This window comes from Rhododendron vialii, chromosome 11a (assembly GCF_030253575.1).
Source record: "Rhododendron vialii isolate Sample 1 chromosome 11a, ASM3025357v1".
NCBI classification, from domain to species: domain Eukaryota; kingdom Viridiplantae; phylum Streptophyta; class Magnoliopsida; order Ericales; family Ericaceae; genus Rhododendron; species Rhododendron vialii.
Window position 1 is genome coordinate 14,051,940 of NC_080567.1, and position 24,551 is coordinate 14,076,490.

The 24,551-nt window shown below is 38.5% G+C and overlaps 1 protein-coding gene across 2 annotated transcripts; it reads left to right on the plus strand.

Moving 5' to 3' along the window:
* The first annotated feature begins 3,196 nt into the window (after positions 1–3,196).
* LOC131307707 (uncharacterized) lies at positions 3,197–4,936 on the plus strand. Of its 2 annotated transcripts, XM_058334357.1 has the most exons (4): positions 3,289–3,859; positions 4,098–4,270; positions 4,616–4,767; positions 4,806–4,936. In XM_058334357.1, the coding sequence occupies exons 1-3, from the start codon at positions 3,365–3,367 to the stop codon at positions 4,743–4,745; spliced, it is 798 nt and encodes a 265-aa protein (XP_058190340.1). In that variant the 5' UTR covers positions 3,289–3,364; the 3' UTR covers positions 4,746–4,767; positions 4,806–4,936. The 2 variants fall into 2 exon arrangements, with proteins under 2 accessions (XP_058190339.1, XP_058190340.1); XM_058334356.1 differs by having other exon boundaries at positions 3,197–3,859; positions 4,616–4,936.
* Positions 4,937–24,551: the final 19,615 nt, after the last annotated feature.

A 24,551-nucleotide genomic window follows, 5' to 3' on the forward strand; every position in this document is an offset into this window, starting at 1 on the left:
AAAAAAATACTCACATTGTAATAACCAAATTTACCAACACATTAAATTTTGATTTTTGGATAATCAAAACTAACAATTTTTTGCCAATAACCAAATTTATTGGAATACACTCATCATGGGAGAGTAAAACTCATTCTCCACAAAGCAAATGCTTTATTGATAGGTAAAAATTGATAGGTAAAAATCGCTCTCCACGTTGGCAAGTGATTGTGGATTTAATAATATTTATCACTATGAATCTTAACAAATACTCTTCACTTTCAGTTATTTTATTAGAATGTCATTTACTGTAGGCCATTAGATTGAGAAGAAAAAAACTGACCGTTAGATTTAAAATTTTGTCAACCCATTTTGATTATAGACAAAAAGTAAACAATGTAAGATTTAACATTGCTAACTTTAATAATTTTTAAATAGATAATCAAAAGATGATGAAGCAACTTTTAGTTATCCAATTGTAATTATTACATTCTGGATCCTCTTATGGAGCAGATTCGGATCTCACACGACCCAAAACCATGTGCGTTTTCCCTGCCTTTTGTAACCCCCGGTTTGGTTTCCAGAACGAGGTTTCTGCCCACATGTAATGGAACATTCTTAACGAGTCAACATCCAAGGGTGTGCGTGTTTAGAGCACTGCTTTGCTATGGGTACATATGACATATTGGGTTCACTTAGGTTCCACGGAAATAATTCAAATTACTCATTATTTTTAGAATATTTTTTTATAGAGCTCTGTAAAAAATCAACTCAATTCGATATCGGTAAGGACTTTTTCGTCCCTAAAATTCAGAAAAAAAAGTTAAGTAGTTTTGCCCCTACAAATTTTGAAAAAGTCCTTACTGATATCGAGTTAAGCTGATTTTTTTACAGAAATTCATAAAAAAATATTTTTAAAATAATAGACAATTCGAATCATCTCTGTGGATCCAAAGTAAGCTCACAAAACCGATATATACATGCTCATATACACTCATAGCTTTTTTCATAAAAAAATATATGTATAAAAACCATCCATAATTGCCACAATAGCATCTCACAGTAAATAAAAAACAACACAACACGATGTCGTACGTCTGATTGGCCCGCTCCATGCTTTTTTTTTGGCCCGCTCCATGCTTTGGGGGACAAGGGTGTGTGTTAAGGCTTGGAATCCTCTGTTCCATTTTGCCTGTCCTAGTTCCCTGTCCCAGTTGCCAAAACTTGACACGTGTCATTCACACCAAAAATCAAATCACAAAGCCGCACCAAATTCCCCTTGCTAACTCCCAGTCGTCGAGCTCCCAAAACGGCCTCTGCACCGCCGCCGCAATCGCGTTGTTCGTCTCAAGTGACCCCGTCAAGACGCCGCCCTACTTCACCTCCTTAGAAGACGAAGACGTGACGATCGCCTATGCTGGCCACGCGCCTTGGCGAATAGAAGACGAGCCTTGGCGAATAAATGATGAGACGAAGATGAGACGAGAGGCTTGGAACTCGGATTCCGGCGACCTTTGCCGCTGCTCACATGGCTCCTCCGCCTCCCATGGTTCTTTTCTTCTAATTTCGTGAGAGGAAATTTCCGACGTGATGCTAGAGGTTTGAGTGGGTTACGACGAGGGAGGCGGCAATTTGGCGGAGAGAAGCAGGTGTTTTGTCGGCTAGGGATATCACAGTAGAGATGTGATTGGGTGTGGCTTTGCGATCTGATTTTTGGTGTGAAGAACACGTGTCAAGTTTTGGCAACTAAGATAGGTAAAATGGATCCCAAGCCGTGTGTTAATGCAAAAAAATGTTCAAATGAATGTCTTGTTTATGAAGCAGATAAACCTTAAATGAGCTTCAAGTCGAGTTAATCACCGGTCGATTTCGAGAAAATTGGAACTTTTTATATATGAGTTTATGCTTTTCAAGTTGAGTCGAAGCTTATTGTAAATTAATTTAAAATCTTAATAAGTTTTAAAGGTAGTATTTAAATTCATCTGAATAAATTTTTAACTAACTGAACTCGGGTAGTTTGATTTTTTTTTTTTTTTCAAGACTCGGGTAGTTTCATTAATTCATATACTTTTGGTAAAAAATCAAATGAGAATGCTGAGATGCCCACTTAATAATCAGAAAGTCTAGGCTCATCCCTCCATTTTTCGCGTCATGTCCACTTAATAATCAAAAAGTCTCGGATCACCCCTCCATTTTCGCCTTTCGTTTCCACCGCTTCATATGGGACCCACTTCGGACCCCATAAACATACAAAAAAGTACTTATAAATTTTTTTTTGGAACCGTGTAAAAATTCAATTCAATCACGTATTGGTAGAAATATTTTCTGAACTCGTAGGGAGCGAAAGTGAGTAGTTGAGCAGCTTCGCCCTACGAATTCAAAAAACATGCATACCGATATGCGATCAAATTAATTTTTTATAAGATTCCACAAAAGATTTTTTTTTAAATTTATAGATATTTTTTCGTATTTTTCTGAATTCGGGAGTTAGCTCTACATCAAATGGTAGGAAAGAAGAGTGGAAATGAAGGGTTGAACGTAGCACGGCTGCTGAATAAAATCTCCGTTGTTCAGAAAAGATCTTCAACGTTCACGGTTTGCCCATGACACGTGGAAACTCTTCCCATTCAACGCTCTAAAAGGCACCACTCTCTCCTTTACTACTGCACCCGGTCACCTTCTCGACCACCGCCTCACGTGCACCATGACACGCGTCCTACGGTTACTAAGCCCGTCTCCTCAACGGCCAACGCAAATCACCAATCCCAAATCTAACGGTGCTTCCCTGTGGGTACACCATTTGCACATTGTATTGTGTGAGACTCATTTTGGCTTTATGAATTTCTATTAAAAATCAGCACAATTAGATACTGGTAAAGGTTTGATCAATTTTTTTCTCAACTTTCTACCAGAAAATTGAATAAAGAACTTATCGATATTTGAAAGAGCATATTTTTTAAAAAGCTCCTTAAAAAGATAATTCATCCGTCCAATTTTAAATGTCTTTTACGAAAATTCATGTATTTTCAAACTCCCCAAAAATATATTTCTATCTGTTATTTATTTGATTTTCTTACAAATGAATACTTTAATTTTATATATAAAAATAAGAAATTAATGTATAAAAATATTATTTTGAAAGTTTGAAAATGCAATATATAAAGTGGGATGGAAAGAGTATTTTAAATAAATTAACCAATTCTAATTGTTTGAGTGAGATCCCAAAATGAATGTCACACAATGTGATGCGGACTTGGCGTACCCCAGATGATGTACCCACAGTTTTATGGGGCTCCCGAGAGTGTATATATAACTCCCGAAGCTCCCTTGATTTTCAGAGTTTCAGTAAAGTGCTCGGATCAAAACCCGTCTGATTCTCAAATCCATGAGAACCGCAATTATCCGAACAGGTTCGGTCCCGGCCCTAAACCATTCATTCGTCCCGGGTTCACCCAGAGCCACGAATGGCTCTGCTTCGCCGAGGATTTCCCTGCGCTTGAATGTCGGTCGCCGGCGGAGAGATTCTCGTCAGGCGACTGGCATACGGAGGGCGTCATCGGAATCCGATATGATCCGACCCGAGAGGAGTTTCTCGGGACTGAGCGGCGTTGGATCGATATCTTTTACGGCGAGAATTCCGGAGGGAGAAGAGTGCGTCTATGGAGGTTTTGGTCGGAGGAATTATTGGACGGAGAGTGGAGTTCCGGTGAAGGAGGCGGGGTTGCCCGGCGGTGGAGGTGGCAACGGCGATTGGAGCGCGGGGAAGTTCACCGGAGGGAACGCTGATTGGAGCAAGATCAGCGCGTATTATCAGGAGATGTTGAAAACGGACCCTACGAATTCTCTTCTCCTTAGAAATTACGCAAAGTTCTTAGACGAGGTACTTTGAATTTTAGTTCGAAGTCTCAGTATCATTAAATCTCAATCTAATAATACCATGGGTGGCTCCAGGTGCATATGAGTTTCATGTACATGATGTTGAACTCACTAGTTGCATGGAATTGTCAATATTTTCATGTCCGGCTATATGTCCAAACATACGTGTCTGTAGTACTAATATTTGGTTGCGGCAATGGGTAATTAAAGACTTGTTTTGTGATGTATGTTAATTTGTGAAGGTAGAAGGAGACATGGTGAAAGCGGAAGAGTATTACGGGAGAGCAATACTGGCGAGTCCTGGGGACGGAGAGGTATTGGCTCTGTACGGAAAGTTGATATGGGAGACTCAGAGAGACCATGACAGAGCCAAGCTCTACTTCGATCAAGCGATTCGTTCCTCTCCCGACGACAGGTAAAAATCATGCCTGTCTTGATCATCTTCTCTTTACCCCAAATCATTTATATAAATCCGTTCTCTCCAATCCCATTCTAACCGGCCCCCTTCTGTGCATAATTTTTCAACTTTTATGCATTTTTTTTCGTACTTTCGCACCATTACCACATATAGTTATTTTAATGTTGTCACACCGATGATTTAATTTATGCACGGGAGTGCGCTAGTTTTTAATCCCCACTGACATCACTTCTTGTAACGAATTAAAATTATGAGACAGAAGGAGTAGTCAATACGCGTATAAGCATATAACTTGGTTATGAGGATTGAATCTGATTTTTTTTTTTTTGTATTGATTGACAGTATGGTGATGGGATTGTACGCGCAATTCATGTGGGAAGCAGAGGAGGAGGATGAGAACAAAGAAGAGGGAGGTGACGGTGGATTACAAAGAGAATATGACCCTTCGACAGCCATGGTTGAAGCGTTTTAGCCTCTCTATCAAGAATAGATGGGGTGGCCATTCTACCATCCGAACAGAGTTCTTTAATAAAGTAATTACTATCAGTTAAAGAGACGTTTAATTGTGACGATAGAGCTAACTGACTTAATTTGAATTCACGTATCCTTATGTAACACCAGTGATGATATGCTAAATAAATACAGAAAGGATACTTCCTCTGATTTATGTGTGCATACCGAATTCAATATATTTGAGCTCCCAAAATCATGAGAGTTTCGCAGTCATTGAATGATTTCGGACACATTTTATGTTCAGATGTTATGCGTAGGCGTAGCAATGCTCAAATCTCCTTTGGCTAATCTCATGAGAAAGTTTGTGTGCAGAAATTCTGATACAAATGTTTTCAGAATTGTCCGATGCACATGAATGGACCTCACAAAATAATGAGTTCATGTAGATTGAACGATTTCGAACATATCTACATCAGGATTTGTTCGAATAAGTATATGTGCACGTAGCAATGCTCTACTGGTAACTAGCCGATGCGCGTCTATTACCGTGTTCTGTTTTGTGTTTTCCTTTTTGCATGCTTGGTTGTGGGTTTGTTTTTAGTTCTCTGTTTTCTTTGAAAGCAGGACATAGGATTATGACTTTTGTCCATCAGTGTGGAAATTGAAGATCTCAACTTACAATCTGATATGCCTTGAGTCATTTTGAGGGAAGGAACTCTCAAAACATTTGTCTATGCAAGGAAAAAAACAAGGAGAAAGAAAAGAATCTAGCTAGCTAATCTTTTTTGGGTGAATCTAGCTAGCTAATCTTTCCAACAAGAGAAGCAAGTTTACTATTGATTAAAGCGAATTGCATGCCTTGCGGTGATCTCTTGCTTCATTCCACCCTCATTATTTTTACAGAAATGATAGAGGTACCGATTTGGGGGAGGGATTTCGTACCGACAGCCACCGGCGGGCTGTCTCCGGCCACCGGACGGCCGATCCGAGCCGTCCAAACATTCTAAAAAAAAAAACCGAGGGGCCTTACGAGAGAATCAATGGCATCCGAGGTGTGTAGGGTGCTTGATCCGAGCACCCCTTTTCGTGTGTATATGTATATATGTGTATATACACAAAAAAGGGATGCTCGGATCAAGCACCCTACACACCTCGGATGCCGTTGATTCTCACGTAGAGCCCCTCGGTTTTGTTTTTTAGAATTTTTGGACGGCTCGGATCGGCCGTCCGGTGGCCGGAGACGGCCCACCGGCGGCCGTCGGTACGAAATCCCTCCCCCAAATCGGTACATATAGCAACACTCTTATTTTTAAATACTTTCTGTAAGCGTAGTAGAGGTGATCAAATCTTCTATATCGAAAAAGTTTTTGTAGCTCTATTCCCGGGCTTTTTTAGCCACATGGGAGAGACTTCTGTGCAATCCTCCGATTGAAAATCCACGGGAACAATGGCACACACTCTTTTTACAGGTGATCCGGTGGGTGCGTTATGTGTAATGATTATACTTCACAATCCTAAGGGGTTGGCCTAGTAGTCAAGGCTGCGGATTTAATCCCTTGCTCCCAACTAAGGTCTCATGTTTGAAACTTCTCAGATGCTATCAACTCATTTGGGGGACCAGTCCATATGGAGCATTCGCTCCAACTTCAAGTGGGGTCCCACTAGTGGATGGTGAATTTATGGTTCTTAGGATTAGTCGAGGTGCGCGTAAACCGACTCAGACATCTTCCGATTATCAAAATTGGAACCAACCACCCCGAATCAACCGAAAAAATTGAGCAGAATTATCGGGGTTCAATTCAGTAAAAAAATCGAAAATCATTTCGTAAATAGATTATTTTTAAATTTGAAAATTAAAAATAAGTACTTATTTCTTGAGAATGCTTGTGGAACACCCCTCAGTCCATACATTTCCTTGGGCGAATTCAGTTTTTGAGAAAATTTCTGAATTTTCGGTTCGGTTCCGATTGCCTAATATTTTCCGCGAACCCGACAGAAGCGCACTGAAATATATCCTATCCGCGAACCCGACAGAAGCGCACTGAAATATATCCTATCCTCCTAAAATCTACTCCGGTTTGGACCGAACATGGTATTTTGGGTTGTCTTGCCTAAGTTTTGGGCCTCCAGCCCATATGTTTGAAGATATACTATACTAGTGCATGCCCGTGCCTGTTCGAACGATCAGCACACGCAAATAAAAACATGACACGCATGCTATATATCAACCTCCACCCAACGAATCCAACTATGCGACAAATAATAACGCAAGTGTATTCATTGAAATGTTTTCAATTTATGTGTCACATGTCACTCAAGCATGTGATGTGCCCGCACAGTGCAGTCACCCAATTACATGGAAGCAAAAAAAAGAATAAAATTGCAAGAACCAACATTTTAAAATTTAAGCACACCATCAACTAAATCAGTAAAAATCTAAACACACTAGCCAATGCTCTACATTTAACAACATAAGAGAAAATTTAAGCACACCCACCAGTGCTTTGCATTTAACAACATAAGTATAAATTTAAGCACATCAGCTAACATAAGTACAAATCTAAGCACATCAGCCAGTGCTCTGCATAATAAGTGAATAGCCTTGCGATTCGACGTACTTGAGTGGTATTTCTGCACAAATGCAAAAACAAATAAACCAAGTCAGGTTCATGTGTGCTCAAAATTGATTGCATATGTAAAAGAAAAAGAAGCATTTAGAATGCAAAATCACACGTCTTAGCATATATCCACTACAACTTTTAAGCCGGTTATGAATTCAATATTGAATGCCCCCATAGTTTGTGGCTTTAGTTTGTGGCTTGTAATATTAGATACACAAAAGAAAAACAACTAAAACATATATCTGAAGTTAATTACGGTATCACAGTTTTTGATAGAGACTTCAAACATTGACACCTAGTTAATCATGGGGAACTAAAATTTCAGAGAACAGTACATATTGTGTGTGGTAGAAATCACATAATTTTATTCAATAGTCTTTAGAAATACGATGAAAAAGAAAGGGAGACAAACCCGAAGTGATATATGAAATGTGTTGTCCTAATGTACGTGAAATGCAAGGAAAGATGTACCAACAAAAATAAAAACCAAAGTCCAATAATCAATCCAGTCGGTGTGTTAGTAAGAGCAGAGAGTAAGCTATAGTGGTAGATTAAAATAAAAGGTCAATGCCATGTACAAACGACGATCAGCAGATGAGCTCATGATTATTTTGAGAATTAAAAAAGCAACATCAGCTACAAAGTCCAATAATATAAGCTTACTTGAATTTAGTGGTTGCCATATACTGCTGATGTTGGTGATGGTGCCCTCTATCCAACTTTGAAGTTACCTCATTACGATGACATCGAAGCAATGTATTCATGTTAATCCTCCTCAACTCTATTGCATTATCAAACGAATCTTGTATAAGTAAACTTAAATCATAAATTCATTTGAAAAGTTATCCACTGAAATAGAGAAATTTATTTTGAACAACATACCCTCATTCGAAGTAGTGAGTTTGCTACTGCATTATAACAACACTTTGGGATAAACAATATTTGTCGTGGAATCCAATTCCTCTTTGGAAAGAAGGATGCTAATACAATCAAAAGATGTGCACCTGGATAACGCCACAAATAATTGACCATGACTAAACACTGGGGTACGCAAATCAACTCCTATGAATTTCATAGATTGTCCTTGAATTTATTAATCCTTGAAGCATATGCCAATCGTATAGGGAATTGGCGTCTCGTCATTTGAAAAGGGAATTCTGAAGATGACGGGGCCAAGGTTATTCTCGGTATGAAGGCCAAATTGTCAAAATTTTCTCCCAATAAAATTAGAGCCTCAATAATTTGAGAAGCACACCTTACAACCATCAATCTAGTGCCATTACAAAGTCTGGCCTTAGGAGCAATATTTCTCAACAATATGATTGGACATCCAACTTTCAGCTCCACTTTGAAAGGTGGAAGACCAGGAGGATCCAATGAGTTTAAAAACTCAATGGGATAGTAGTTAGTAATTGTCCGATCAATTTCGTCTTCTTTGTTGGAAATTTACAGAATTTCGGATGAATGAAATCGGGGCTACCAGAGGGTCTCCTGAAGCAACCTTGCATGTCTCGGGTTTGTTGTATCTGGACGCACCACAATCAATAGACGTATTGATGTGTGGATTTCGTAACTCCTGTAACTCCTCACCATGATGGAGTATTCAATCTTGTAACCTCCCTCATTCAAATGGCAGAATTCATTCTCCTGTTAATGGAAGCATTACACCTCTCATATGGCAGCATTACACCTTGCATACCTCATTCACTCTATATAAAGGAGGCTCACGTTTTGGAGAATGCATCAGAAATTCAAGTGTGCTACTATACCTTCTAGCATATTGTTCTTTGAGAGAGAGAGACAGGCGATAGTCAGTTCGCCAAGGTGGTCGACGATGGTGTTCCGACGGCTTGCGGTTTAGCAGAGCCAACTCTGAGAGGAAGACATCGAACACGATCCTACAACACCCACGGTAGGCGACGAATCTATCTTAAGGAGACTGTGGTATCACACAGGACTCGGTTCTTGATTCAGAAATATGTTTGTATCTCGTTCTTATACTCTGTCTACTGTTTTTGTATTCTATAATTTGATTCAATTGTGTAATTGTATCGTTGTTAATGAAATTGTTCTCTAGAATATTATGCGATTGCCGAGCTTTTCCCAACAAGTTTAAGAAAGATTTTGATCATTGATCGGCATCGAATTCCAAAAAATAGTTTCTGTTTTTTACTAATCTTTGAGTTATAAGAACAGATTCATGACTGAATAGAAACATGGTGGAGTACCACTGGTGTAAGAAGTTTAATCAATCTGCCAAGCAGATTGATCGGTGATTCAAACGTGATATAATAACAGACCCGTTTGGCTTCGGCCATGGCTTGTCATGTGCGACATGACCACTGTTCGGAGATGGGATAAACAGAAAGGCTACAGTCTAAGGCAGTCATGCGTGGCTTGACCTTGGATCAAAATGGCCTCCGAGTGATCTACTTAGCTTCTGCCTTGACATCACCTGGCCGTGATCCCACTGTTATGAACTGATTGGTGTATGCAATTTGTGTATTCGGCTTTGTGATCAGCCAGTGGAATGCTTGATCTGGCCTTATGTGCTATGCCTCAAGTGATCAACCAGTGGGTAAGCGTGATTCACTCAGCCTTAGCGCACGGCCTACGTGGTATAGCGAATACACAGACTGGTCCATTGGATCCCCGCTGAGGGCCAGCCCTCAGACTCTCGTCCGGGGGTGCTGCCCCCAGGACCCCAATCAAGGGCTCGGCCCCCCTGGGACCCCCGAGGTACGTGGTATTATGGGGGATGTTAGACTTAGCTTGTTTGATAGATTGTTAATCTATGCATGTATAGCTTGTCATTTTGAGATTGAGATTTGTTCTCTTATATGTGGTTGTTCCTAATTTCAGGAAAACATGATAACTGAGCAAGGAAAAACTACCGTCACTAGCAAAGACAGAGACTGGTAGTGTCAGTGGAAATGGAAATGGTGTTATTTTAACTCATGCTCCTATTCCTGGGATTCCTTTTGTTCCAATGTCTCATGTGGAGAGGCCGAGCAAGTTTGTTAGGATGGACTTCAAAAGGTGGCAACAAAAGATGTTGTTCTATCTCACCACCTTGAACTTGGCAAAATGGCTTGTCGAGGAAGTACCTGTTATTGCTGAGGATGATCCTGACACTCAGAAGCAAATTGATGTGGCCAGATGGAAAGAGCATGACTACATGTGCAAGAATTATATTCTAAAAGCTCTGGATGATTTGTTGTATTCTATGTATGGTGAGGCTCCGTTGGCTATGGAGTTGTGGGAATCCTTAGACAAGAAATACAAGATCGAGGGTGTTGGATCCAAAAAGTTTATTGTGGGCCGATTCCTTGATTACATGATGGTGGACTCCAAGTTTGTGGCAGTCCAAGTCCAAAAGTTGCAGCTCCTGCTCAATGAGATCAAGACTGAGGGGATGAATCTGAGTGAAGCATTCCATGTGGTTGCGGTCATCCACAAGCTACCCCCGGCATGGAAAGAGTTCAAGAGCTATCTCATGTTTAAGAATAAGGAGATGACCTTGGAGGCTCTTTTCATCAAGCTCCGTATTGAAGAGGAGAACCGAGGTATGGATAGGAGTGCAAAGGCCTCCTACATGGCCAAGGCAAATATGATAGAACATGGTCAATCTTCCGGTGTGAGGAAAAACCAGAATAACAGGCGTTCTGACAAGTGTTTTGATAAGTTGTCTGACAAGCAAGCTGGTAAACAGAAGGACAAAAGTGTCAATCTAGGACCGAGAGGTTGTGTTGCCAAGAAACAAAGAGAGAAGTTTCAGGGTACATGCTTCAATTGCAACAAGTTCGGGCATAAAGCTTCGAAGTGTACGAAGCCGCCTAACCCTCGCACTCAGGCGCACTTGGCTTAGGTGGAGGCAGGATTGTCCGATATCAATCTCTCATCTATGGTATCTGAAGTGACCATGCTTGGTTCAAACCCGCAGGAATGGTGGGTAGACACTGGGGCTACACGTCATATCTGTTGTGACAAGCAGTTGTTCAATATCTTCGAGTTGGTTGCTAACGATGAGAAGCTGTTTATGGGGAATTCAGCTACCTCAGATGTTGCGGGGCAGGGGAAAGTGGTCCTGAAGATGATTTTGGGAAAAGAGTTGACTCTGAATAATGTGTTGTTCGTGCTAGATATTCGTAAGAATTTGGTTTCTGGTTCGCTGTTGAGCAAGCACGGCTTTTGCCTGCTTTTCGAGGCTGATATGGTCACTCTGACTATAGCTGGAATGTATGTAGAGAAAGGTTACATGACTGATGGTCTCTTTAAGATGAATGTAATGACTGTTATCCCTACTATCAATAAAAAGAAATCCCATGTTGCTTATGTGCTTGAGTCTTCCTTTTTGTGGCATGGTAGACTAGGTCATGTTAATTACGATTCCATGCGTAGATTAATTAACTTGGACCATATTCAAGCTTTTCAATTTGATAAAAAACACAAGTGTGAGACTTGTGTAGAGGCTAAAATTCTGAGAGCATCTTTCAAAGTAGTAGAAAGAAGCACAAAACCTTTGAGTTTAATCCACACTAATGCGTGTGATCTGAAATATGTCCAAAATCGGGCCGATAACAAGTACTTCATTACTTTTATCGATGATAGCACTCGATTTTGCTATGTGTATTTGCTGAAAAGCAAAGATGAAGCCCTGGACAAATTTGTTCATTACAAGACTCAGGTTGAGAATCAACTGAGCAGAAAGATTAAGGCGGTCAGAAGCGATCGTGGTGGTGAATTTCAGTTACCGTTTGGAGAATTCTGTGCCCAACACGGAATCATCTTTGAAACCACGACACTTTATTCACCTCAAACTAACGGAATTGTTGAGCGCGAGAATCGTACATTGAAGGATATGATAAACGCAATGTTGATCAGTTCTGGATTGCCTCAGAACATGCGGGGAGATGCTTTTCTCACCACTAATTACATCCTCAATAAAATACCTCGAAAAGATGTTGGTAAAACTCTGTATGAATTGTTTAAGGGTAGGAAGCCTACCTATACATTCTTACAAACATGGGGTTGCTTAGCGAAGGTGGTTGTACCTCCTCCTAAAAGGAAAAGATAGGCCCTAAAACTGTTGATTGTGTTTATCAGTTATGCAAATGATAGTAGTGCCTATCGATTTTTTGTGTATGAGTCAGATATACAAGATATTCACAAGAATACTCTCATGGAGTCTAGGAATGCAGTGTTTTTTGAACACATGTTCCCTTATAGATCCATTGGAGAGTCAAGTTCTGCTAAATGGACCTTGCATCCGGCTAATGAAAGCAGATGAGGCCAAGAAGAGGAAGTTGATGTTGAACCACTACATAGCAAGCGAGCTAGAACATCAACATCGTTTGGTCCAGATTTTCTGACTTATCTGGTAGAAAATGAGCCTCGGACGTACCAGGAAGCTGTAAGCTGCCCTAAGGGTCCTTTGTGGAAAGAGGCCATTAAGAGTGAGATTGACTCCATACTGCAAAACCATACATGGGAACTAGTGGATTTGCCACCAGGCAGTAAGCCTCTCAGCTATTGACTCCATACTGCAAAACCATACATGGGAACTAGTGGATTTGCCACCAGGCAGTAAGCCTCTCAGCTACAAATGGATCTTCAAAAGGAAGATGAAAGCAGATGAGTCAATTGGTAAGTACAAAGCTAGGCTTGTTATCAAAGGATATAGACAAAAAGAAGGCCTAGATTACTTTGATGCTTACTCACCAGTCTCGAGGATTACTTCCATCCGGATGATCTTCGCGATCGCAGCTTTGCATAACTTGAGATACATCAAATGGATGTAAAAATAGCTTTTGGCGATTTAGATGAAGAAATCTACATGGAACAACCAGAGGGTTTTTCCGTGCTAGGCCAAGAAGGGAAAGTATGTAGGCTTGTTAGATCATTGTATGGTCTAAAGCAAGCACCGAAATAATGGCATGAGAAATTTGACAATACTGTGTTGTCGAGTCGTTTCAAGTTCAACGAATGTGACAAGTGTGTTTACATCAAAGACACGGACGAAGGGTACCTCATTTTTTGTCTCTACGTTGATGACATGCTCATTGTTGGTAGCAATGAAAGGGCCAATTAGTCTACCAAAGATAAGTTAAACTCAAAGTTTGACGTGAAAGATATGGGCCTTGCAGATGTCATTCTGGGTGTCAAGATCACCAGAACATCTGTCGGACTTGCGTTGTCTCAAACACACTAAGTTGATAAGATTCTTGAGAAGTTCAAGCCGTTTGATTCAAGTGTCGCAAAAACCCCTGTGGATTTAAGTCTGCATTTATCCAAGAATGGAGGGGAAGGCGTATCTCAATTAGAGTATTCTCCATAATTGGAAGCCTGATGTACCTGATGAGTTGTACAAGGCTTAATATAGCTTACTTAGTCAGCAGATTGAGCAGATACACGAGTAATCAAGGCTGTGATCACTGGAAGGCAATAGTCATGGTTTTGCACTATTTGAGGTATACTCATGATCTGGGGTTACACTACACCAGATATCCAACAGTAGTGGAAGGGTATTGCGATGCGAAGTAGATATCAGATATGAAGGACTTAAAATCCACAAGTGGATATGTCTTTATACTCGGTGGTGCAGCTGTTTCTTGGAAATCCTCCAAACAGACGTGTATAGCACCTTCAACGATGGAATCAAAGTTTATCGCTCTAGATAAAGCATCTGAGGAGGCCGAGTGGCTCCGTCAATTTTTGGAGGATATTCCAAAATGGCCGAAACATGTGCCAGCAATTAGTATCCATTGCGACAGTCAATCTACAATTGGTAGGGCACAGAGTAATATGTATAATGGTAAGTCTAGACATATTCAACGTAGACATAATACCATTAGGTAACTACTCTTGAGTGGGGTTGTCGCTATTGACTATGTAAGGTCAAAGGACAATATTGCGGATCCGCTAACCAAAGGGTTAAACCGAGAATTAGTTGAGCAAGCATCGAAAGGGATAGGGCTAAAGCCACTATGCTCATAGTTACCATGGGGGTAGCCAACCTAGCTGACTGGAGATCCCAAGGTCTAGGTTCAATGAGACTATCTTTCGCGAATAGCTGAGAACGATCACTGAGGAAACTCAGTCTCCTGCCCATTCCTATGGTGTAGAATAGTGATACTTGCAAATAGAAAGAGGTTAAGCATTGCATTTAATGACTCCTATGCGTTGGGTTGTCAGGCGGGGTATAGCAAGATACCCTTTATGGGAAGGTCACCTATGTTAGTATGAAGTGGAGCCGCTTCTTTGAGAATTGTGGTAAAATTCTCGAGAAAATACTCGTAAAACCAGGAAGGCAGCGCCATTTTTTTGATATTAGGATTTACCCATTCCAATAACTCCGGCGGTAGTTCACGGGGATTCTCCCTTAACCTATCAAGAAAAGAAGAATTATCCCCCCGTCATCGGGGGACCAGCCAAAAAGAAAAATAAGCAACCACACAGCATCACTTGCATACTCATTAGTTACCACAGTGTTAGGTGGAATCCTTGTGGTCACTGGGGTTTTCGGAAATTAGGGCAAATAGATTTTTATTAGGATGTCAAAAAATAGGACAGATTATTAGGGCGACAATGAGTGGTTTTGCCTGTTTCGATCGTGGGCAGCGTCCTTGGTGGTCGGTGGGTTGGGTGGTGATGTGGAAATGGCGTTAATAACAGGAGAGAGGAGTAGGGGAGAGAGATAGAGAGAGAGAGAGAGAAGGGGGGAGGGGAAAATGGAGAGGGAGGGAGGGAGAGAGTAACTCTGGAGGAAGAGAGGAAACACAATGGAGAGAGGAAACACGATGGAGAAGAGGAAAATCGCTAGGTACACAAGCGTGGGAAATAGGTTGGAATCAATGATTCAATCCAACGGCCGTAACTTATTGAAATTGTGATCCAATAGCTGGAGGGGTGCTCATGTTTGTATGGGTAGACAAAAGACTGCTCTATTTTATAATATATATACACACACACACTATATCCTTTTTTTGTTCTTTATTTTTGTTTCTGCATTTGGCCCAAAAAAAATTGATGGGCCAACAGTTTTGAGCCCAACCCGAAAAATCGAAAACCTCGAATTCTCAACCAAATCGAACGATCCCGAACCGATTTCACTCCCCCCGTCGTCTCAGTAGGGTTTGGTCTTTTACCTATCCTTTCCGAATGGATCGATTCGGTCTTAACGAGCCAAAAAAGTTCGGAACCATTATTAGTATATCTTTTTGTTGCATTTGCTTTAAGATTTTGAATTAATTATTGGTCTTAGTGAGATGGATCCAAACTGTAAAAAAATATGAGGTTTCTGCATTCTCAACCAAACCGAACTATCCCGAACCGATTTTGCTCCCCCCGTCGTCTTGGTAGGGTTTCTTTCACATATCCTCCCTGAATCAATTGATTCGGTCTCAACGAGCCAAAAAAGTTCGGAACCATTATTTGTATATCTTTTTGTTGAATTTGCTTTAAGATTTTGAATTAATTATTTGTGTTAGTGAGTTGCATCCAAAATGTTTAAAAAAAAAAAAAAAAAACCAACAAAAGCAAAAATACATTTACTAATAACAAAAAAAGTTCGGAACCATTAATTCTTGGACAAATTTTGGTAGTCATCCCTCTAGTTTTACGGTTGTTTCAATTTCGTCCATCTAGTTTCAATTGCTACCAAATAAATCCTGTAGTTTGTTTTACGTTTCAAATTGGTAAAACGTTAACACCATTAATGAAACTAACGGAAAAATATGATTAAAATTTGGAGCACTTAGTTTTTTAATCATATTTTTCCGTTAGTTTCATTAACGGTGTTAACGATTTTACCAATTTGAAATGTATAACAAACTACAGGGTTTATTTGGCAGCAATTGAAACTAGAGGGACGAAATTGAGACAACCGTAAAACTAGAGGGGCGACTACCAAAATTTTCCCTTAATTCTTTTAGGAAATTTTTTACAAATGGTCCCTCTAGTTTGCACGAGTTCTCATTTCGTGCCTCTAATATTAATCGTATCAATTTTAACCCTATAGTTTTCATTCCATCTCAATTTCGTCCCTCTCCCTGACGCCGTCCATGAAACAAACGGAATTGAAGGGCAAAATTGTCATTTTCTCTCATAGAGGGACCAAATTGAGATTTTATGTAAACTAGAGGGATTATTTTTAAAATTTTACATTTTACATTCGTTTTTTGCAAATAAAATAAAAAGACCATAAGTAATGTATTTGACAACTAAATTATTTTTTATTGGGTAATCAAACTATATTGAAAATTTTATATTTCATTACACATTACAAAAATCTTAGAAAATGCACAAATCAACCATTTAGCTAATGTCTTTGTATCATGTTCTTATAATCTTCTTATTTTTTCACCCAATAAAAAAAATGTTCAAAATTCGTGTTTATTTGTTATATGAGTGATCTTATGAGTAAGCCCCAAAATAAATACACTTATACCCATATTTTAATGTATTTGATCTCTTAATATTTAATAGTGTTTCATTGCTTAATTAAACACAATTACAAGATTTCTAAATACTACTAAACAACTTTTTCTTTTTAATCATGTAACAAAGAAAATAACGATAGTAAAAATTCAATTGAAAAAAAAAATACAAGACCAATACATTTAACATAAGGGTTGTTTTTTGAATTTTCTCATATTTTTTGTGAAGTATGTAATAAAAACTTTAAAAAATTTTAACATATTTTTTATTATTCAATATTAAATGAGATGACAAATATATTATATATGATGTATTTTAAATTTATTTACAAAAACAAAAGTAAAAAACAAAATTATAGAAATAGTCCTTCTAGTTTGCATGAAATCTCAATTTAGTCCCTCTGCGAGAAGAAATGACAATTTTGTCCTCCAATTCCGTTTGTTTAATTAACGCCGTAAGCGAGAGGGACGAAATTGAGACAGAATGCAAATTATAGGACTAAAAGTAACCCAATTGATACTAGAGGGACGGAAATGAAAATTTCTGCAAACTAGAGGGACCACTTATAAAAATTTCCCATTCTTTTATTATCCGTAGTGTCGTCAACTTCAGTACATGTTGTATACAGTACTTATCTTATTTCTTTTGTCGGGCCAATGATTATTTCTAGAAATTTTGAAAAAATTTAACAAAAGATCAGTTAATAGAAATAATATCGATTTGTCTTTAAAGGAGCTTACTATTGGGTTATTTTATTGGGGAACTTAAATAGGGGTCTTTTCCTATATAAATACTTAAGTCGTCATCCTAGTGAGTTTGAAAACTTATCTTTCCATCCTCAAATTCAAATAAATCCAAAACTACCCTTTCTCTCTTATACTCCTAATATTTGAAATCTTTCACTCTACTTATCTTTCCTAATTTATCCCATTCTCTCTCCTATCTTTTCTCTCCTAATCTTATCTCTCCAATTTTCTCTTGCCTAAAATCTGAAAACAACATTTAAAAATAAAACTAACATCTACCATAAATTTAAAAATGAATATTCATAAACAAGAATGTATATTCGGTGTCTATAAACAATCATGGCATATTTTTGTAAAACTATCATGATAAATTTTTATGATATATTACTTGAAATTCTCCATGAATTTGTCATGAATACGTATCATAAAATCGTCCCTATTACATTAAACCAAAGGAATATTTAAATATCCATCATCTTTATTCATGCCATGTAAGAATTCATCCCGTTCTTTTTTCATGCTTATGTTTTCATCCTCTTAGTGTGTGAATTACCTTTCTTATCATTTTCACTATGATATACATATATTATGTTATACTGCTTTCCTAATTTGGTGGGATTGGATTGGATTGTTTTTTCAATTTAGTGGGATTGGATTTGATTATTTTCCTAATTTAGTGGGATTTGATAAATTTAAATATGATTGATTATTTTTATTTTTTTATCCTATTACTTTTGTATTTCAAATTGAATCGCTTCAAAACAATCATAATTCATGATTTTTTGGTAATTTTAATATGATTGATTACTTTTATATTTCAATGATAATATTTTGGGAGTATGTCCTGTTTATTAAATCGGTTTCGAGCTATATTACGAATGGTCATGAAACGTTGAAATCTACATGGTAATTTAACCATTAAACGTTGATCACGATAACACCTATTTTGATGGTAATTTAACCATATTTCATGAAATAAGATCGATTAAAAATATGACCTTTTTGGATAATACGTGAACATTTTAACATGATCAATACATGCAAAAATGTGGTCAACTTATCATGTTAATTTCATAAAACATGGTCACTTTATCAGGTTGGCCAATACCTATAAGAGGGTTTAAGCTAGTATGGAAGACATGGCTCTGATACCAAGTTTACAAACACGAAGTGGGTACAAACACAAAGTAGGTTAAGATCAAAGAGAGTGAATATAAGACACATGATATATTAGGAAAACACTGGCTTTCCTTGAACTGGCCTGAATATTACACAGGGTAGAACTCTCCTTTTATAGGCGTAAGGAGAGAATACAAACACTATAGTTTACATCACCGATTATACCACAAAACTGATGGCCAAAGGCCTTTTCATCATGAACCGTTCCGATCTTTCCGTGAAATCAAATAAAACTAAATAAACCAAAATCATGTTTTCTAGGCAAAAACCCAGATCTTTCCGATCTTTCCATGTAAGTTTTTGTAAAATTAGCGATCAATTGACCATGATCCAATAGTGCTGAAGCAGTTGATAGTAAATATTCCAAAGCAACGTGTGTGCAATAATTTCAAGTTATGCTCAAACAGTTTTCTTGGTAAATGGTACAAATATTTTACCATGAAATGATTGGAAAACTTGTATAACTACAAATAATTTACCAAATGAACCACCATCCTAAAAACCCCAAAAAAACCTTAACTGGAACAACAACAAAAGCCAAGCCATCCCCATTACCCACAAACATTCCTTAAGCCCTATACCTCTCTGCTGCCGCTGCCAAACCCTCCGACATCAGCCCGATCGTCATCGTAATGCCACGCATAGTTCTCGGTGTCTTCGAGCGGAAGCTCGACCTGGGCCCGTTTTTGGAGGTGTTGGTCCCCAGGATCATCTTCTGGACGGAGTAGTCCTTTCCCGGCGGCGCATCCCGGTTGGGGAGCCCCTCGACGGTGAGCAACGGCCACTCAAGGGCGTGGGCTTGAAGTGAGATTTAGATTTATGGGATTGGGATGAAATGGGGAGGGGATTGGGATGAAATGGGGGAATGGATGAAATGGGTTTTAGATTTATGGGATTTTGGAAAGGAACGGGGGAAACTTAAAATGGGTTTGAAGCTTGATTTACGGGGATGGAATGGGTCAAATGGTGACCAACTTTTTTTCCGGAGGACTTTGTAGTGTTATGTTTCAGTCCCAAATTTTGGTGCTATATATATAATGTAATGTATAAGGGTACTATTGGGATTAAAAAAGAGTGAGGATGAAAACATAACTATTCAAATTGAACAGGATGGAAACATAAGTCATGAGGATGATTATTTAAGTCTCCCTAAACCAAAATCATGACAAAATTTAGAGAAGTCGAAACACACATACTAAAATTAAGACAAAATTTGTGAAATCACCATGATTCAGAAAAAAAATCATGACAACATATCGCAAAATTGTGCCGGTGAACTACTATAGTAAAACAAAATCATGACAAAATTCAGAGAAATCGAAACACACGTATAGAAACATTCAGACCACTTTGTTTTAGTAAAGTTTCCCTAGAACCTCAAGAAACCTAAACTCAAATTAGGGGTTGAATGGCCTCGGCCTTTTTCTTCATGTTGATTCTTAAATCATGAAGACATATCGTAAAATCGTCTCGATGAAATTACAATAAATAGAAATGATGACAAAATTTGGAGAAATCGAAACACATACCACATAAACTATGACAAAAAGAAGTGGCTTGTCAGTTGGGATACGTATTCATTTTCAAATATGATGAATTCATAACAAATATTGTGCTGCCTACGATGATTTCAAACCTCTACACAATGAAACCAACTGAAACAATCCAAAGGAAAAAAGATAGGCCCTTTTCAGATGAAATTAGCCAAATATCCCTGGACATAGGATGCGAACAAAGGACACCGGTGCTTACCAAAAAAAAAACAAACAAACAGAGGACACCGGTACAAGTCCGATCAGAAATCTGAAGCATGTCGACTCCGTTGGCCATGTCTTCAATAGTTGCGGCAGCCTTAGACGTCGTCGTAGCCGCCACGGCCTTCCCTCCTCTCTTGGAGGCCACCGCTGCCTTATTTTGGGCCGTCTTCTTCTTGCTCGCATCCGACACCACCTATTCCACACACACAAAATACCGAAATCGCTACAAATCAATCCAATAAGATTTTCAGAGTTTCTTAATGGGGAGGAAAGGTTTTGGATTGTCGGGGTAGAGAGAGAGAGAGAGTGTGTGTGTTTGCTTTTGGTTGGATTTGTTTGTTTTGTTTGTTTTTCTATATCACGTGACTATACGTGTTCCTTTCCTAAACTAATCCAAACTCCCTATATTATAGGACAATCCTATTTGAGAGGGGACAGAAAACGTAAATAGAGGAAATAACCTAAAGTAATCCAAACTCCCTATATTATAGGACTAATCCTATTTGAAAGGGGAACAGAAAACGTAAATCTCTATTATAAAACACACACAATGGCGTAGGGACAAGTTGTTGCAATGGTTGAGATTGAATTGATCCAATGGTTGAGGTGAAATTTCCCTTCTATTAAATTGTCCAGCCTCTTTCGTTTAATTACATAATTGCCACCGATCAAAATTACACCCACTTTCAAATTTGAAACCCTACTTCAAAAGAGTTCTCCTTCTCTCTCTTTGATCCCACACAAACACTACCTCACCCAGACAATCTCTCTTCTTCTCATGCGCCCTTTTCTCCTTCACCGTCCTCCACCACTCACGACGACACTGATTCGCCTTTCAAGCTCTCCACAATTAAGACCCCCTCGCCCCTCACTAGCTTTGCTCATGGTTCGAATCTAGCGGCAGGGTATAAATCAATTCCAATCAGAGTGGGTAGTGCCGTAGGCAATTCCAATCAGGGTGGGTAGTGCCGTAGGCACGGGTAAGCACTAGTATAGAAAATAATAGGATAGACATTATATGCATATATATGGATAGGGGTATAATGGGTAATAATAAATTTTGAGGATGAGAACATAATTATTTAAAACTTCTAGGATGGACACCTAAATAAGTTGAGTAAAGAGGATGCCTATTTAATTTACCTAATTCAGCACTTAAAACTGAATGGATTAAGTTATACGTAATTAAGTTGGTTTTATAATTATATTTCATTATATTTAGTATTTTAAGTACTTAAAATGTAGGCTTTTCTGTTCTTAAAACGTAAGCTTAAAAAGTAATAAAAATTAAGTCGCCTGGTACCTACTTAATTTTGACTGAGTTTGTGAATACATGCATATCACTCCTTTCTTTATCACTTTTTAAGCTTAAGCATAATTTGGCGCAAAGATTCATCTTCCCCTTAGATGCAAACTATTCCATTTCCCTTGGACTATGCCAAATAGTGCTCCAAATTCTTTTTCCACCACAGATTCTGTGATTCCCACCACAAATTGTGTGGAATCCGCACAAGTGTGTGGTAGAGAAGAATTTTAAGCACTGCCATATGGTGCTCCACTGGCATGGAATAATTGCTCACCTAGAATTTTAGCCGGACATGAATACGATCGAAGAAGCTTGATTGGAAGGGAAATCCAAGAACTCATTGATTTCCTTGTTTTTCTCTCTCTAGCCAATAATCTCACAATAGTATAACAATGTCATTTTGTCAAACGAAAGAAGAGATCATTTACATCATATATGAAGTACAAAGTATAAATCTGGGACAGTACATCAATTGTCCAACAACGTGTAGCAGCCCTATTTATTGTTTAAGACCTGATTTTACATGAAAAATGTGAAAAAACGAAACTAAATTAGACCCAACCATCCAAACAGATTTGAATACCGCCCGGACGGAATCTTCAGAGAGCTCGAAGTCTGCCAAGTGAAGCACAAATTAAAGATAATAAATAGTTGCTTTACATCACTTATCAACCACCACTACTGTAGCACCATCACCGCTACCACTGCCACCGCCGCCGCCACCACCACGACGACGACGTCCACATCTCCAACACCAACACCACCACCACCACCATTCCTACTGTCATTATCTCACCATCATGTTCCACCTACATTCTCTAGACGCTTCTTCATTACTACAGCTCCATTGCTAGCTACTGTCATCACTTTTGCCGCTCTAGCTCCATCCTTGCCGTTGCTCTACCACCACCACCACCACCATCTTTCCACACACCGCCTCAGTTACAGTCACCACTACACCCCCTTCGCCACAACAATCACCATTACACTACCCATGGCATCGGCCACCACCACCATTACCACCACTTCTACACCACCACAAGTACTACAAACACATGACAACCATGTATAAAATTGAAAGAGAATAACCACAAATAGCTTAACAGAAAATTCATTTATCTTTATACCAAAACATTTATTTTAATTTAGCATATGATAGTTTTATCAAATAGTAGCTTTTCAGTTTAAAAAGTTCAATATTTAGTTTTCAACACTAAAATTTTCATCTTTTAGCTTTAGTTTTCATTTTTTTCAAGCAGCACCTTAATTTTATATTATAGAAGAAAACAAAGAGAAAAGGAGAAATTAAGCTTGAAAATGTGTAGGCACCGTATTACTACAATGGTCATAAATGAAACTGCTGGCATCTACCGGTGCAGTTTTAATTCTCCCTTACCATTAACTCTTTTCTTATAGTCATGCTGACCACATATGACCTTGACCAGTTGACCAAGGTAACTTCAGCTATAAGCTAGTTGACTTTCAAATCAACATGTCCACCTTCACTTGGTTACGTTTTTCCATTTGTACCATTCGTAATCGTCCAACAGGATGAGCTACCTTAATGAACCGAGTTATTCGCGAGCACGTCTAGGCTCAATTCATCCGGTAATCGAGTTGAGATCAAGCTCAAATTTTAAGCTCGCATATTATACGACAAGAGTGCAACACTTTATAGCTTAGCTCGGCTAAAAAACGTTCGGTTCGTTTGTATAGTATCTATTCGTTTATAGAGACTTGTTTATTAAATTAATCGAGCTTGACCCGTTAAAAACTACTCATTTAAAATGAGTTGAGCTTGAGCTCTAGTTTTGAGTTTGCGACGAGCCGAACTTGAACATCACAAATCTCGGCTTGTCTCGGTTCATTTGTACCCCTACCTCCAGGGACGGAACCAAGTTCTTGTAAACACGGGGGCCAACCTATGAACACGATTTTGAAATTTGAAGGTTCGTTAATCTAATAGTTTGTTTGGTTTAAATTTTGAGGGAGGTTTTTTTGAGTAGTAAGTAGAGAGAGATAGAAAAAGAAATGAGATTAATAATTGAAGGAAAAACTTATGGAAGACCGTGCACAGAGAGAGAAATTGGGTTTTGGGACAAAAAACGAACACATTTTTATGTTTAAATAATATCCATATCCAATACAAAATACAATACCTAGATGTTCTCACCAAACAAAAAAACAAAAATAAAACATTAATATTTAAAAATAAAAATAAAAACCCCGAAACCGCGCGGGGGCCTTGGCCCCCATATGCCCACACCTCCCTCCGTCTCTGCCTACCTCCCCGTGATACCTTCAACTCGTAGATATATATATTTTTTTATGTTTTTGTTTTTGTAATTTTTTGTTTAGTTTGTCATCGTAATCTTTGGGATTAATCATTCGTCTCGACATAAGAAATAAAAACTGTATAAAAATATAGATCAGAATGAAAAAAAATTCATATAAGACCACAAAAAACATCAAAAATACTAGTCATTGGTCTGGTAATGAATATAACCAATTTATTAGTACTTAGGCAATTGATGTTGGCACTCTATTTTTTGATAACCACACTCTTTTTATCTTAAGTGAACAAAATATACATGGCAAGGACACTAAAAGACAAATATTGAAGGGTGATTATCAAAAAGTGGAGTGTCAAAATCATTCCCTTATCCTTATGACACAAATTATAATCCTTCTTGGTGCTAATTATGAGTCCGTTTGAATAGTGTGATCGTGACGCAAAAAAGAGATTAATGACATTTTTTTTTGTGTTTTATTAGCATG

Excerpts from the sequence above, each read along its gene's own strand:
- LOC131307707 (XM_058334356.1), top strand. The coding sequence starts at position 3,365 with ATGAGAACCGCAATTATCCGAACAGGTTCGGTCCCGGCCCTAAACCAT. Across the intron at positions 3,860-4,097 it reads ACGCAAAGTTCTTAGACGAG|GTAGAAGGAGACATGGTGAA; the intron begins GTACTTTGAATT and ends TAATTTGTGAAG. Across the intron at positions 4,271-4,615 it reads CGTTCCTCTCCCGACGACAG|TATGGTGATGGGATTGTACG; the intron begins GTAAAAATCATG and ends ATTGATTGACAG.